Below are 16476 nucleotides of genomic sequence, written 5' to 3'. Positions count from 1 at the left end.
ATCTGATGTAATATAACTGTTTTACTGCTGTAGCATGCCCTGGGAATTCTTCCATCTGGAATCTTTGAAACTGCAGGCAAAAATATTACTGTAGCTGCAATTTCTAATAGTTGTGATATATATCTACACACAAATGTATGTATATAAATGCAATATACATATGCGTATGTGTGTGTGTGTTTATATATGTGTGTGTGTGTTTTTTTTTTTTTTTTGATTAACTAAAACTATCTTTTGTGGGTTAGTAAATGTACTGGTTTTAATCCATTAATTGCCAAATTATAATGCTCTTAGGAAGAAATAGCTGTAATTATTGGAGGTGTGATATTCTGCATGGAGGTCATTTACTGTCACTGAACTCCTGTGCTGGGGAAGAGGAGATCTCAAGGTGGACTCCATGCTTGCACTGTTTAAACTCTTGCTGGCAATTTAATCAATGATGCACAGAGAATACTGCTGCTAACTAGCCATTACATGCTTGATTCACTTATTTAATCAAAGATGTCAACAATTTAAGATGTCTTTGAGGTATCCTCCTGTCCTTAAGCTACTGACCCCAAAAGTCTAGGTCCTCTTGTTAGACCTAAAAGTATAATGAATATATCCTAATTACTACCATGTGTATCAGGCTGTCATCAAAGCTTGTGTTTCAAGTAGCTGAATGAAAACAAATTGTCTGTGCTTAAAATTGCATTACTTCCTAGGTTCCAATGACAGTAATAGCCTTAATAAATCATTAGACATCCAGTGACACCTGAATTCTAGTGTTGTAATCTTGAGGTGCATCCTTTTTGTAATTTCTAATCTACGTGTTGGTTTACGTTTGCAGGAATTTTTGATATTTATTTTTTGTTTAACTACAAATCCTTTAGCTTTCCTTTCATGTAATCAACATATGCAAGTTTTCTTTTAAAAAAAAAAAAAAAAAAAGTACATATTCTACTATTCTCATTTGTTACTTTCAGATGTCTATTAATACATAACATATATTCAGGGTATGCTTTCAGCATATTTGGATCCTTGTACATTGGCTTTAAATTTTGTTGTCATTAAAGGGAACAACAATGACAAATCAGTGTGGCAGGTATTTTTTTATCACTCTTCTGTGGCTTTTTTAAAAAATGAAATGGTTGGCTTTCTCTTTGTTATTAGGTTACACTGTTTGAATCTGTATAAATATATGTATATAAATACATGCAAGTATTTTAGCTGTTAATTTAGATTATCCTGATAATTTAGAATTTGTTGGATTTTTTTTTTTTATAGTGATTTAGATTAATATAATCTTTTTAGATGCTAAAAGAAATTTTTCCTCAAAGTCTTCAAGCTGTAATATCCTCCTAAAGGATATACAGTCAAACTTATCTTACTACATTGGATCTTTAATATTATTTAGGGAATAACATAGATTTACAGAGGTTAATTCAGGATAGCATAAAGTTAGGCTAAAAATGTTACAGTTCAAATTACAGAGAAGAAGGGCTTTAAGTTTTGATATGTTGTACTTAGTATACATTTTGTTCATTTGCGTCTGTCATGAACAGTTGTGGACTAATATTTCTCATTCACTTATTACTTTTGCAGATAGAATTCTATTTTAGTAAACTTTGCTGTAAGGAGATAAAGCTGTAAAAGTTTACTGTATGGACAGGAATACAATATTGTGTGGTGTTGGAAACCATATTTACATTACCATGCTAATTATGTGTGTATGTGTCATGGTTCTATGTTTTTGTTTTTGTTTTGTTTTTTGTTTCTGGGTTTCAGTATTCCACATCAAAACGTCATGTAGTGTATGGGGCATTAAAGTGTCAGTGCCCCAATCCCAGGTACCTATCCCTGTACGTCACAGAAGTCACGGGATCTGGCCCTTCCGGGTGGGGGGGGCGCTCTCTTGCTGCCTTGCAGTGGGTGCTGGAGGGTGCTTTCCTAGCCGTTCCAAGCCTTTCAGGTTTGACTCGGTTCCGGGAACTCTCTCTCTCTCTCTCTCTCATCTTGTCTGATTTATTAATCTCAATTTCAATTAAATTGTATATATTGTGTTATCTTGTATTCCAATATTATAGTAAAATAAGTTTTCTTCCATAGATTGTTGCCGCTGCTCTTTTCCTCCCTTCCTTCCTTCCCATTTTTGTGGGACTGGGGTGGGGGGGGGAGGGCAGAGGCCTGTCGCCCCTGTCACGGACATAGATTGATCTGGTCAACTCCGTGACAGTATGTACTAATATGTAAACTTCGTAAAGTATGCCACGAACATAAACCTTTAATGGCTGAAATAATTAGCACAGATCAACCAAATGGATGTTTTGAGTATTAATTAAATACTTTACATGGCAAAGAGCTGATGCAGAAAGCTTTCTTTGTCCTGTGTGTTAAGAATTGATTTTAATGTAAGTCTGCTGACTCACTCAAGTGAAGATGTTTTGCAGGAAACCATAAGGAGGCCTCATTGTGGCCTTCCAGCTCTTGAGGGCAGCTTATAAGCAGGAGGAAGAGCAACTTTTTACATGGACTAATAGTGATAGGAGAAGGGGAATGGCTAATTTAAAATAGGGGAAATTTAGGTTAGTCATTTGGAAGAAATTCTTTGCTAGACGGTGGTGAGCCCCTGGCACAGGTTGCCCCCACCAGTTGCGAATGCCCTATCCTTCAAAATGTTCATGGCCAGGTTGGGTGGAGCCCTGGGCAGCCTGATCTGGTGATTGGCAATCCTGCCCATGGCGGTGGAGTTGGGACTAAATGATCTTTAAGGTCCCTTCCAACCTAAGCCATTCTATGATTCTTTGAATGTATGTATGTTGCAAAAATGTCTTAGGCTTGAGAATAGACTAAGATTCTTCATTGCATTCTGTTAGATTTCCTGTATTTCTATCTACCTTGTAAGTGCTGAGTGAGAATTTCAAGTCTTGATACTTCTTTGCTTTCTGTGGAGATGATTGTTTACAGTTTACTGAAAACTCAATAAATGCTACCTTTAATAATATATGATTGTCTCTACTATCAGGTTGCTTGAATTGCTGAAGATTAACTTCAGCATGTTTGATGTTCTCAATCATAGAGAGATTGCTTTTTTTATTGCTGAGTACATAAATTAAAACATTGCCATGATAAACTTTGGAGTTAAGTGCAGTTGCATCTGGACATGTGAGATTACAACTGAATAAGAGGCAAAATGTTCTACTGATCGTGCTACTGACTTCAGATTTAAACTCTTACTTAACTTTTTTTTTTTTACGACAGCCGTTGCCTAAATTAATGAATGTTGAAATAAGTTATTAATACAACATATTAACACACTGTAAATTCTAATGTGTTTTGGCATTAGGTCATTATTGTAATTAAAACATGGGTCTAACGCTTATCATTGTGTGTTGGATGTGCTCGCAGGATGATACCAACATCTCCGCTAGCCAGTCTGCTGATTTGTTGTACTGGACAACAACAAAAACCATGAAGGTGTTGTCTAACACAACTATGACTACGAAAGCTATGCTGCATGCTGTCAGTGATGGTCAGTGGTGGAAGAGATCACTAACTTACCTTCGACCGTTACATGTAAGGGATTGCTGATGTGTCTTGATACGTTTACATATTTACTGATATGTTACTGTAGGAGGGCTCCTTGTAGATATCTGACAACTCAAACTAATAAATTAACTACTGACATCAAGGGGCTGTTGACAAGCGAATCCCAATGAAATAATGTGCTTGAAGGTGTTTCTTCTTCCTAGTTTTTCTCTTGGTTTTTTTTTTTTTTAGCATAGTGTGAGAAGGCATGGTTTAAACTTGGTTGAAATTCAGAACTTTGGAGAATAGAGCACAGTGAAGTAAACAATTTAAGTACCGAAGTTATCTTCGGAGCTGTTTATTTTTCAGTTTTTTTTTCTATATTGCTTATTTGAGTGGATTTTCTTGTCTTACTCTCCATTGATTTCAAGAATATTTTTACTTTATACTATACTATATACTTTTGAATAACAGTACAGAGGTTTCAATGAAGTTTTGTTTACAACTAAGCTGTACCTTTTTTTTCCTTTCCCCAGGGACAAGAACTTGGAGATGTATTAAAAAGTGGGCTGGGAGAAAATATCACCGTGGAAAAGCAAGGCTGTCATCCATTTTATGAGTCTCTAATTGCTGACCCGTATGTTGCAGAAGTAAGTTTCAGTTACAGAGTTCTGAATATTTTTTTTTTTCTAGATTTATAATTAAGTAATGTATGGATTTTTGATGATACGTTTGATTTGTGAGAATCTGAAGTTTTGTGTGAAAGTAGGAAAAATAGAAGACAGAGGGAATTCTTATTCATACCTTAAGGGTGGATATCAACAGAATGAGGCTAGACTTCAGTGCATGACATCGGGACAAGAGGCTAGGGCTCAAACTCAAACACAGGAAGTTTCATCTGCATATGAGAAAAAAAAAATCACTGTGGGAGGTGACTGAGCGCTGAAACCAGGTTGCCTGGGGGTTGTGGAGTAAGGTTCTGGACTGGAGATGGTTAAAAGTTGCCTTGATGTGATCCTGTGCAGCATGTTAGATAACCCTCTCTGAAGCAGAGGTATTGGGAGTAGATGATCCCAAGTGGTTCCTTTCATCCTTAACTATTCTCTAATTCTGTGGATAAATTCCAGAATTAAATAGAAATGAGAGCAAAAGAAAGAACTGAGGTTGATGATTGTAACTGCAGTGTGTAGTGTGCATGCATCACTTATCATGTGTTACTTCTAGTCTGAAATCAGCTATGGTACGTACCAGAACAATTCTTTGGAAAGTTTTGCAGAAGTATTGTTGAGGACAGAAAAACTCACAGAAACGAAGAGTGAAGCAAAAGACCTGCTTCCAACTACAGAAGGTATGAGTGTGTGTGTGTGTATATTCACTCTTGTACTTAACTATAATATAGTAAGTACAGCAGAAGTTTTGGATGAGTTTAAGTGTGGAGAATGGTACATAATGCTTTCAGTACTGTCTTGATAGTTTGTACAAATTATTCTAGTTTAACTTCATGGGTTGGTAAGTAGTCTTAATAGGAGTAGATACAGTTTTTAGAGAAGTGCTGTTTCTAAAAGGAGTTGCTCAGTAGAAACAGAAATTTTAAATATGAAAGTTGGCTTTAAATAAATAGAAACTGTTATTCGGAGACTGACAATGTTATGAACATTATGAAGAAAAAAAATGCTGAATATTTCGTTAATACTGCGAACTACAAATATTCAAAATGAAATTTACAACACATTGTTAATGTCTCTATTTGTTCAGAGCTCGTGCCCTTGTTTAAACAGCAATTCTTATTGCAGGATCATTACAGTATTTTATTTGGTATGTAACTGCTCGATTTCCGATTTCTGGAAACAGTAGAACTTTTTGTCTTTTCTTAAACTTTTAAATTTTATAGATCATACTCAGTGACTTGTTAATGGAAATTGTTCCACTTTTTAAAAGCAAAACAAAACTCCTTCAGTTGTTTGATATTCCTTTTGGCAATTTCTTGCTAGTTTAAGAAATGATCTGTTTAAATATTTACTGTTAGTGCCTTTTGAAGGAAGAAATCTATTATATTTTACTCCATGGGAAGATCTGCCAAGAAAAGTGAGTGTATTGGTTCACTTACAGGATGAGAAAAGTTTAAAGTGCGGCTTTCTTCATAATCCATGCAGTTTTATTTCAGATGTTCAATGAAAACCATGTTATTTTACACGTATACAGTTCTCTAATTCAGATATGTGCTATTTCTACAAATAACTACTACAGTTTAATTGTAATAATAATATATGTGATATAATGTCAACAATCACAAACATAAATGAGGATACATTTGTGTGAAACATTGGAAAAGTTGACGCTTCCTAGGTGTTGGTAAATTACATTCGTCACATTTTCTTCCTCTTCCTTCCAAAAAAAGCTCGTGTTATAAAGTCAAAATGTGCACAAGAAGTGGAGGAAAAAAAAATATCAAAAAATGAAAATATTTCTATATGTTTGTTGGCACTTTGTTTATCATTCGTTATCCTCCCTATTTTGCTATTCCTGTTATGTTTAATCCCTTTGGCAATCTTCAAATTTGGCAGCAGTCTGAATAATTTTACGTCTTTGTAAGTTTTGCAAAGATATGTGCCAGGACAAAGTGGCATCCTGCTAATATCCATAGTCTCCAATTTCAACCTGGTGGTTTTACATGTTAATTACATCCCCTATAGCGCTACATGGCGCTATAGTGGAGATATAAAACTGAATGATTTTTGTCTTCGTGTGTACATATTTGTGTGTTTGCATTGGTAGAAGGATGTACATAGATACATGAGCACATACTTGCACACAGGCCTCCCCAGAAATGTGTATGTATATATTTATTCAGTACAGAGTGTATTCTTTCTCAGAAGAAATGAGAACGGAAGTAGTTCCTACTCTTAAGTACTCTTAACTGGTAACTTTATGTTGAGCTTCATGCAAGAGTGTGAAGGAAATCATATACTGGCTATGGTGCTATTGGTTTGGTGCTGTGTTGTTGTGATTGTTGTCTGGAGGGTGAAGATAAGTGTTTGCTAGCTGAGCACTTGTCTAGTTACGGAAGTTAAGTTGGAAGAGAATACAGTGTTGTGTACCCTTGAAGTTTTTTGGTCATGAGTTCTCCAGAGAAAGGGAAAAGAGGTCAGAGCTGAAGTTTGTCTTTTTCTGCTTGCAGTTTTTTCTGCTTAAGTAGAGATACTGCAATACAAAATATCACTTTTGCAAACTAATTTATAAAGATTTTGTTGTTAGGTTTTGCCTGAGTTCTACTATGTTTGCTTGAGCAGTATCCAGGTTATTTTGAATGTAGTAGAAACAAGCTGTCAGCAGCAAGAAACTAATGGTAAAAGCTATTTGAAGCATAGAATCTAATGAACAGTTTTGTATTTGCAGTAGCTGAAATGTTACCATCCAGACAGCCTCTGTGAATACCTGTCACATAGAAATTTGCTTCTTGTATCCGGCTGGGGGCCAGTACGTAAATCTTCAGCCTAATGGCAAGTTAGTGATAATCAGAAAATTATAGTTGATCATTCAAACGTTCGTATTCATTGGAATAGAGAATTCTTTTGGGGGGAACTGTGTGCGTAAAGTAAAAGCGCTTCTTGCCAGCAAGCATTGAGAGTAGTTTTCACAATATATATAGAATACAGATACTTGAGACTTTCTTAAAATAAGCAAAGAGAGGTTTTACTGACTGGAGGGGAAAAAAAAAAAAAAAAAAGTTTTTTTTTTCCTTAGTATGCTTATGATTCCTTTAGCAGTTTCTGATCTAAGCTTCCTTAGATTTTTGAACTTCCTTCTGGAATTAATAGCTTATGTGCAGTTTTGGGAGTAGGGAATATTAACCTCATCAACATCATTATTTTGCAACTGTTGAATCTTCTGTAGCAACCACAGTGATGCTTCACTTTGGTATAAAAGAAAATAATGCATAAAGGAGCAAGCCTGTTATTAATCATCAAATCATAGGCATTTTCACTGTATCTGTGCCACCTTTGTTCCCTTTTTTTGCGAAAAGGAAAATATAATGGTTTCTATTTTTAAACAAAAAGGAAGCTGGGGATTTATAATGTAGGGAAAGCAGATAACTTCTTGTCAGTTTTATTTGAAGTATGTCTTTTATGGTCAGAATCATTGCAATTAGGAAAAATATTATTTGTATTCATTTCTACTATGTCTTTGTGCTTCAACTTCTGTTTCAAATATGTGGCAGCAGCCTAGGAGGTTATTGTTCAGTGGATTTCGTGTGTATGTGAGAGGTTCTGTGAAGTGTGTGTGTGTGTGTGTGTATGTATGTGTTAAGAATTTTTTTTCCCCTTCTCTCTTTTTCCTTGTATTGAAATGTAAATATGCTGGAAGAAGACTAGCTAATCTGTTTTCTGTACTCTAAATTTTCTTTAGATGTAGGAGTTTCTGGTTTGTTTTGTTTTTGCTCTTTTCCTAATGGCAGAAAAACAGAAAGGAAAAGCAGTTGTAAGAATTATGGTGTCTGCTTAAGATCTTAGTTTTCCTATATTTCCAGTTTTCTTAGTAATTTCATTTTCTCATCTACCTTCTAAGTTTAGCTTTAGAATTTGTTAAAAATGAACACTAGTATTTAATTAAGGAAACTTCTCTTTTAGTTATCTGTATGCTGCTTAGTAACAGACCTAATTGTAGTCAGTGATGCCTTTCTAATTACACGATTGTCCAAAGCTTATATGTAACTGTAGCTTATAACTTCTTAGTTGGATAATGCATTTTAGGTATAGTTGTCTATGATATAGTTAAGCAGTTTTTTTTTGCAGTTCTTTACAATGTGTTTAATCCAAATAAACTTGTTTCTCACTATGATGTTTTGGGGAATTTCCTCACGTGTTCTTTTTGTTTTAGTGTTCCTTAATTAAAAAATTATGCCACTTGTTGCTCTTAATTTTTTATTTTAAGTTAAAAGTTTTTGATACGCCATCTTGTATTCAGTTGTAAGTGAATTTGAGCTCATGCTTGAAAAGAAAACATTTTGTGCAATTCCTCTAGTTGGTATCTTGTAACATTTGGAACATCGTGTTAGTGCCTTGACTTTACAAGAAACATTTACTTATAGTAAATATAAGTACTGATGATCTTTCAGTGGCTTTGTTTAACATCTGTTACCGCGCTGTCTCATTCTTGTTTGGTTAATGCACGGAACACTTTGTTGGGAAATCAAGGTAAAGCTGTGTTGCAGTTTAATTACATATTCTCTGTTTCTGATTAGTGTTTAATTAAGTATGTATTAAGTTCTTCAAGCTAGCGTCTAATAAAATAAAGGTAAGTGAAAACCATTTTATCTGCTAGCTGTCAAGGCTGGATGGGTCACTAATCCAAGCATTATTTTCCTTCCATATGTACTGCAGTTCTGTTACAACTGGCAAGTGATGCTTTACCAAATGATATGGCCCTGGCTCTTGCCTATCTGCTTGCACTGCCGCAGGTATGTTGATACTGATTTTATACATACGTTTTTCAAAGGACTTCAGAATTGCATAAGAAAATGTAATTTTCTTAGAGTTTTCTTGGAATTCAAATAAAAAAATAAATGTTTTGGATAGGTGCATTTAAAGGTAATTCTGCATGCACTAATGCTATTGGACTAGGTTACAAAGATGACACTGATGAAGTAACATTTTTGTCAACAGTCCACTGACTGGCAGTTGCAGTGTAACTAAGAAATATTGTAATAACTTTTGTGGTATAGAATAAGCAAAGCCGTCATTTGGAAATTTGGTTAGGTGTTTGTGCAAGGAGAGAAAAACATATTAGTATAGAATTATCTTTGTGTAGCATGGGAAAGCTGTTGATTTATTTCTGTGCCAGAAAAACATAGTCAGAGTTATTTCTAAATCACAGCAAGGAGCTTTTAGAAAGTTTGTGCACTTAACATTGTATACTTGCTAATTCTTTCATTTAAATTAATGCTTTCTTTCTCCTAGGTGGTAGATGCCAACAAATGCTTTGAAAAGCAATTGCATTCTGCAATATCCCTCCAGCTGGCAAGTTATTACTATAGCCTGCAGATCTATGCTCGTTTGGCACCATGCTTCAAGGACAAGTGCCACCCTCTCTACAGGGTTAGTATTTTTTCTTTTTAAAACCATATTCATTTCTGTGCAGCATTAAAGTTATTTAAATAATTGGTTACGTGAGTTAAGCCTGTTAAGGAAATGATCTAACTTGCACTGTGAGCAGCTTGGTAAGTTATGCATAATGTTTCTTCCACAGTGCTGTAAACAGACAAGTACTCAAAAAAAATTCTGGAAGACTATATTATCTGTTCCCGAATCACAATTTCACATGCCATTTATACTAGCCACCTTCAGTGTTGCATATAAACACTGAACAATAATGCACATATCCTGTTCTTGCAGTACTGCAATACTTCTTGCAATACTGGTTCAGAACTTCCTAGGATGAGTAAGGTGCCTACTTAAGTGAGAACAACACTGTCCAAAAAATTTCCATGGCCTTTCCTGACATGTATTGTTCTATATTTTAATTCACAGATGGTGTCCTGAGAATTCATCCTCATTTATTGATAAAGTTGTTAATTTCCTTGTTGGTTTTGAAGCAGCATGGTTCTGTTTGTAATTCATTGCCTTTTATTAAAGGAGCTGTGCAACAAACAAACTAAATATGAAAGATGATATACAAAAGTTTGTCAGACTCAGGTTTCTTAGTAGGAATTACAGTTGATGCAAAAGTCAGGTTCTAAATCACAACAGGAAATATTCCTGTAGTCCATTGAAACTAATATCTTGTCCAACAATTCTAGCTGAATTTTTAAGAAACTGTGTAGAAAGATGGAGAACTCTTTGCTTCCTGTATTTGTTTTAAAGAAACATTATATAAATCTTTCAAAATAGTAGATGGGGGTACCTCTGGCACAATAGCAAAAATTTCTCAGAATGAAAATTGTTTTATTCCAAGAATAATGGGATGGTAGTGGTAGGGAGAGTTCCTCTTCCATTATTTTTAGGACTTTCTAGTTAGTTAAGAAATATGTTTTGAAGGAATCTATAGGACTAGAGGGAATGGGCTCTAGTTGTTCCAGGGGAGGTTCGTGTTGGGTGTTTAAAAAAAAAAAAAAAAAAAAGTTTCTTCTCCAAAAGAGTGGTGAGGCACTGGAATGGGCTGCCTAGGGAGATGGTGGAATCTCCGTCCCTGGAGGTACTCAAGAAACATTTAAATATTGTACTAAGAGATATGGTATACTGGGAAATGCTGGTGGTAGGTGGATGGTTGTAGTTGATGATCTTCTATGATTCTTATGAATCAGTAGTTCTGTTGGATCCAGGCTTAACTTTTTACTGTGACCTGAAATACTGTTAAAATCTGCACATCAGAACAGAATCACTGGTTTCCAGAAGTTCTCATTATATTCTTTATACTATTGATATGTAGAAGAAAATCAAGTGGAGAATGTACATTTTGATGGTGTTATTTCTTTGTAATAAGGAGAAACAAAGAGAGTAAAGCCTCTCTCTATTTTTGTACCCAAGATGACTTGATTTTGAAGTTGTTATAATAATGTAAACATAGTTTATGGCATTTGAGCTGTATTAGCTTCTTACTGTGAGGGAGACACTAATGGAGTTCTACAACTTAATAAAACCATGGATAAAGATCTGCAAGAATTATGCCAGACGGAAGAAATGAGAAAAATAATTCAATAGTAGTAGAATAGGCATGGAAAACATTGATGTGAGGTGATTCTCATTACCCTTTTAGGAGCTAAATTTTATATATATATGTAATTATTTTAAATGTGGTCTAAGTATGTTCTGGGTCTGCCTGGAACGGAGTTGATTTTCTTCATCACAGCCCTTCTTCCTGTTGCAGCGCTTTGCATTTGTGGCTAAATGTGTTGATAACACAGCAGTATTCTAACTGTTGTTGAACAGTTCTTACATAGCCTCAAGGCCTCCTCTCTTTATCCCATGTCTTTCAGATATGGCAGTGAAAACCCAGGCAGTGATGCTGGCTAGCTCCTTAGGAACCTTTGGATGCATTTTGTTTTGACATCTAAGCTGATTATATCCAGCTTAATTAAGCAGTCCTTAAGTCTTTTCTACAGTGAATAATGCCTTTCTCTCCTCAGCTTGGCTTCTAGATCCAGGAATCTGGGATACTTTGACACTGAAAATCAAGGCAAAATACTGTGAAGAGTGGACCCAAAATTTCCAGTGTTCATTTTGCTGCTGCTGTAACTATAGAAACCCTTCTTATTATTCCTGGTATCCATTCAGAATTCTGACTTGAGCTAACTTTCTAATTCCAATCCTTTGTCTCTAGGCAATGTTTCTGTGTTCTTCTATCCTTTCAAAATTACATTTCTGTAATATTCATCCTTCTCTTCCTTTTTTGTAACCCTTTCTTTTTTGAGCTTAGTTAGTAGTTAGTAACAAGTCACTATGTCTCAGTAAGGCTGCTTCTGCAGCTGCCTTCTGTATGTGCGTTTTGAGAGTTGTCTCTGAATTATTCTGTAATTTTAAGATGATCCAGCTCACCTTTCCCTCTACAGTGATTTTCAAAAGCTGACAGGTAGGATTGTATGGGAGGAAGGCTACCTTTAAAGGCAATGTCTAATGTCCTAGAGGCCAGCATCTTTACCTTCCTGTTAGCCTTCCTTTATTCCTTTGAAATTTCTGTGTTTTGGTCCCAGCATCAAGGTCTGATATTTAATATCACATTCTGCAGTGGTTTTTCTTCATCTGTACCTGGCACTTCAGCAATCAGAATTGGTTTATTCTGCCTTGTTGCCTGTCCAGCAGATTTTAGGGAGGGTTTTATGTAGGAACCAAGATTCTTGATTTTACAGTTCTCTGAAGGATTTTGTTAATCTTTTCTCTTTCAAGTGGTCTGTAACACTTAATCTACTACAGTGTTTCTTTCTTCTTCTTACTGTAATGTTTCTTTCTTTTTCTAGATTCCCTCTAATCATGACCCACGTTTTTCCCTATCAATCTTTCCACAGAAAGGCTGAATTTAAGCAGCTTTATCAAATATAGCTTTACTCTCTGCTTTTTGTGAAGATGCTCTTTCCGTCCATTATAACACTCCAGTCATTTGAGCTGTCCCACTGTGTCTGTAACCTCATGATGTCATAGACTGCATGTGATGAAAAGTTGTAGAGCTGAGAATGAGATTCACTGGATAATTTAATTTCTGTTAACAGTTTGTCTCCTCATTTGTTCTTTCCTGATGATAAGTGACCAGAATACACGTGTATGGAGATCTGTTTTCTCTAAAAATGGGTGAAAAGATGTAATTAAGGTTAACCGATTTATTATGTTCTTGTCTCCATGATAATAATTTAATACTGAACTGTTTCAGTGGTTTGGGAGAAGAGTATTTTACTAATTTAGGTGTGAGGCTAGGTTTTTTCTTGGAGCATCAAGCAACAGTTCTGATAAGTACTGCTAAATCTCAGAGAGGAAGGAGAATTGTGCAATTAATAGAAGATGGGGAAAAATGAGCGTGGCAGAAAATCCTTAAGTATTTATTTTATTCCTTAACCTGTTACTTTCATTCTTGTGGTGTGTTGGTTTTCTTGGTTTTTTTTTGTTGTTCATTGCAACTAGAAATATGTCAAAACAGTAACTTCAGTGATTCGTTTTAGTGACTCTTATGAGGTATATCATAGTTGGTGAAGGAACTGAGATTTCTGTTCCACAGTATGAAGTAGTCTGACTTAACTGATTTCTTCTTATTATTATTATTATTTTTATTTTTAATTTCTATGTGAAAAAGTGTAATTATAAAATGAATTTGTGCTCCATATGCTTCACCTGCTTCTCTTTTCTGTGCTTGCTGGTTAAGGATGCCTCTATCCATTTCTCTATAAGAGGCAGAATGAGCTCTGTTTCACCTCACATAAATTCACTATCTGCGAAGTAGTTTTTTTCTTTGGTTTCATTTTTTATTTATCTTCCTGTTTATATAACAATCTTTGTGTATTTCACTTCTCTGCTATTCCTCTTTTTTTTTTTTTTTTTTTTTTTTTTAATTTATCCCCTGTCATTGTCTGACTATTATTTCTGTGTTTAGGCTTTTCATCTACCTTCAGTACAGTGACATCTGTAATCCTTAACTGTGCTGAGTGGCTGTGACAAATATGTCACTTGTGGCTTATTCTCCTGTCATTTTCCATAGGATAATTTCCCATAGGGAAAAAAAGAAATGGCATGTGGAGCAGTTTTAAGTTGTAGCGTGCCAACCAATATGTTTGCATATATATCATATACACATTTTTGCATTAATGAAGGCAAGGTCAAAGGGAGAGTGCTTTGAACTTAGAACTGAACACATAGAAATTTATATTGATCTTATAGGTGTTCATTCTGTGGGCCTGACCTGGCCCCTAGATAGTTCAATCACTTATTTATATAAGATTGATTTTAATTATAGATGCACTTACATTAAGTCAGAGAAGCAGAACTCCCATCCTTATTTTTTATGCTACATTTTTTTGATAGGATTCTCAGTGGAGGATATTGAAAATAAAGCCTTATTTCAAACTCACTAAATATTGTTTAAGAAGGCTAAATTGTGGAGAGAGAGCAGCAGATCTAATGAGCTATCAGAACAAGTGTTCATGCACCTTAGCCTGTTTGCTAGTGTAATTCCATGTTTGTGTTTCTCAAGAACTCAAGGGTGCTTGCCATCTGATCACAGTGATGTCCGAGCTCATAGATTTCCTTAGCTATGGACTTACCTATGAGCACCCCTTTCGCACCTTGTCACCAAGTGATCCTGCCAATTCTGTAGCTGATTTTGAACTACTTTTTAGAACTTGTTGCTATCAGCTTAGCCAATATTAAGATAGTTTCAGTTTCTTGTCTTAGCCCTTTTCGTTTCTTCCTTGTCCAGTCGCGCTTTGTTAGTTTTCTTAATGATATATTAACAAGAATATGTTTAAAAAATAAAAAGTAAAAAAAAAAATCTCACAGTTCACTGAACTCTGTTGCATTCTAAGGCTTAAAACTTAAGTTCTCCTGAACAAGCAGTTCCTTTTGCACATCTTCTGGTCATAGCAACAGTTAGTGACACTGCAGAGTGTGACAGTTATGTGCATTTGATTGACACGTGTCTGTTTAGAGAAGCCCTTGTTTTGTATAGCCTCATATTTCTTTATCTAAACTCACAGCACTACAAAGAATCATCATGCTTAGATAGGATCAAATAATATGTAGGCCACTCAAAAATTAGTTTTAATAATAGCCTTTTTCCCCTGGTCTTATTTCATCAGGATGAATTGCACGTAATAAGAGAGTATTGCATTATTTTTATTTTGTGAGAGTTATACAGGCTGTGAGCCTAAATCCTACTTCTGAAAGAAGAGAAAATGTTTTTCTCGTGCCAGCTATTTAGAAATACTCTGTTAGAAAAGATGATCTTCAAACCTTGCATTTTGGCAGATGTTTGAGGTCCAACTTGCCTGTGTTCCTCTGGAGACTTATGTATGGATTTTCACGCAGAAAAGTTAGTTGGGTTAACTGCTGTTTTGTTTCTTGCAAATGATTTTGTTTCTCTCTGGGAAAGAGTATAAAGGTGACCGATAGCATTTTGAGGAAGTCTTTGAATAGTTGGTTGGCTTTATATTCTATATTACTTTCTTCTTCAGGTGATGGTATAGTTTTTCCAGTTTGCTTTAAAAACAGCTTTTTCAAAATGTATTTGATTTTTAAAGAGTCTCTTCAGAATTATGACAAAAATTTGAACACAGCTAAAAAGGTGTTTGAACTAAAGGAGTCAGCATTTTCTACTTCAGATATGATGGTACTTCATTATTTGCAAGTTAATGTAAAGCTATGAACAATTTTAATTTTTGCAAGCAGCCTGATTGAAATTTTCTATGATTTTTTGTTTTAGAACACAAAATAATTAAGCAAAATTGTATTCATAGGTGTTATCTGTGTAAGTAACTTTACTGGAGTTACAAACAGACTTGAATTCTTGAGTAAGAAATTAGCTTTTCTGTCTCTGTTTTTTTTTTTTTTTTTTTTTCATCGTGCTTCAGAGTTGAGGATAAATGTTGGTTTGGCTGGTTTATCTTTAGCCTAAGAAGCATTTCAGGAAAATAACCACAGTAAAAGAAGATGGTTGCTGAGAAGTTAATTGTGGAAAAATGAGTGCTTTGCTCTGCCATGTAGCTCATGCAATATGTATTTTTCAAGCTTTAAATTAGTAAGATGGAAATATTTGCGTGTACACAATCAAGAAACTACAGATTAAAAGAATACCGTGCTGTGTGTAAGAAACTAAAACAGTATCATGTTGTACTCAAGTTTTACCCTAAAAATGTATTGTTATCCCATGGTCTGTATATTGCTAAAGTTGCTGCCATATACAATAAGAGTTAAGGCATGTTCAAAAAGAACATCCATAATGTATTTTATTCTGAAACTAAACACAGTGATTTTTTTTTTTTTTCTTTTAGAGAAAAGGGAAATGGACAAAAGATTGGAATAATTGACAAAATTGAGATGTTATTTAGTGAGAATAATGCTGCCTGCAAATGGGAAATTGATTACACAATGTGAATTTAGTATGCACTTCACTCAAAACTATATAGTAATTTTCCATCTTTATAGATGTTCTATCATTTGACATTTTCACCTTGCATTTATCATGTGTTAGTTCCACTAGAGCAGTGTTCAGATGAAATGACGAGATTTTTTTACTTGAGTCTGACTTGTCAATATCCTACCCAATAAGAGAGAGTTTGCAAGAGAATATGAGAGAAAAGAAACTATCAAAACATTTTCTCTTGGGACAGATTATTCCTCTCTCTTGCTGGAAGAGCTGATTGAAAACAAAGCAAAAAATGCACTTAAAACAGCACTAGGGCAATTTGTTCAACTCCTCAGACACAAGTGATTTAACATAACTGTGGAGGCAACTGCCTTGACAACTTTAAACATTATTTTTATATTTTATTACCAA

General features: G+C 34.9%; 1 protein-coding gene across 1 annotated transcript in view; it reads left to right on the top strand.

The window, feature by feature from the left end:
• Window positions 1–16476, top strand: part of NBAS (NBAS subunit of NRZ tethering complex) — a gene marked incomplete at both ends in the record, with an annotated part of 159375 nt that overhangs the window by 65480 nt on the left and 77419 nt on the right. The window contains 5 exons of the mRNA XM_079550571.1: window positions 3388–3555; window positions 4044–4157; window positions 4732–4855; window positions 8889–8965; window positions 9465–9602. Coding sequence (XP_079406697.1) covers window positions 3388–3555; window positions 4044–4157; window positions 4732–4855; window positions 8889–8965; window positions 9465–9602 — 621 coding nt within the window. The remainder of the gene's footprint in view (window positions 1–3387; window positions 3556–4043; window positions 4158–4731; window positions 4856–8888; window positions 8966–9464; window positions 9603–16476) is intronic.

The sequence above is a fragment of the Tetrao urogallus genome (assembly GCF_951394365.1).
Source record: "Tetrao urogallus genome assembly, chromosome: 2".
Lineage (NCBI taxonomy): Eukaryota > Metazoa > Chordata > Aves > Galliformes > Phasianidae > Tetrao > Tetrao urogallus.
This window is presented reverse-complemented; position numbering and strand designations above follow the sequence as displayed.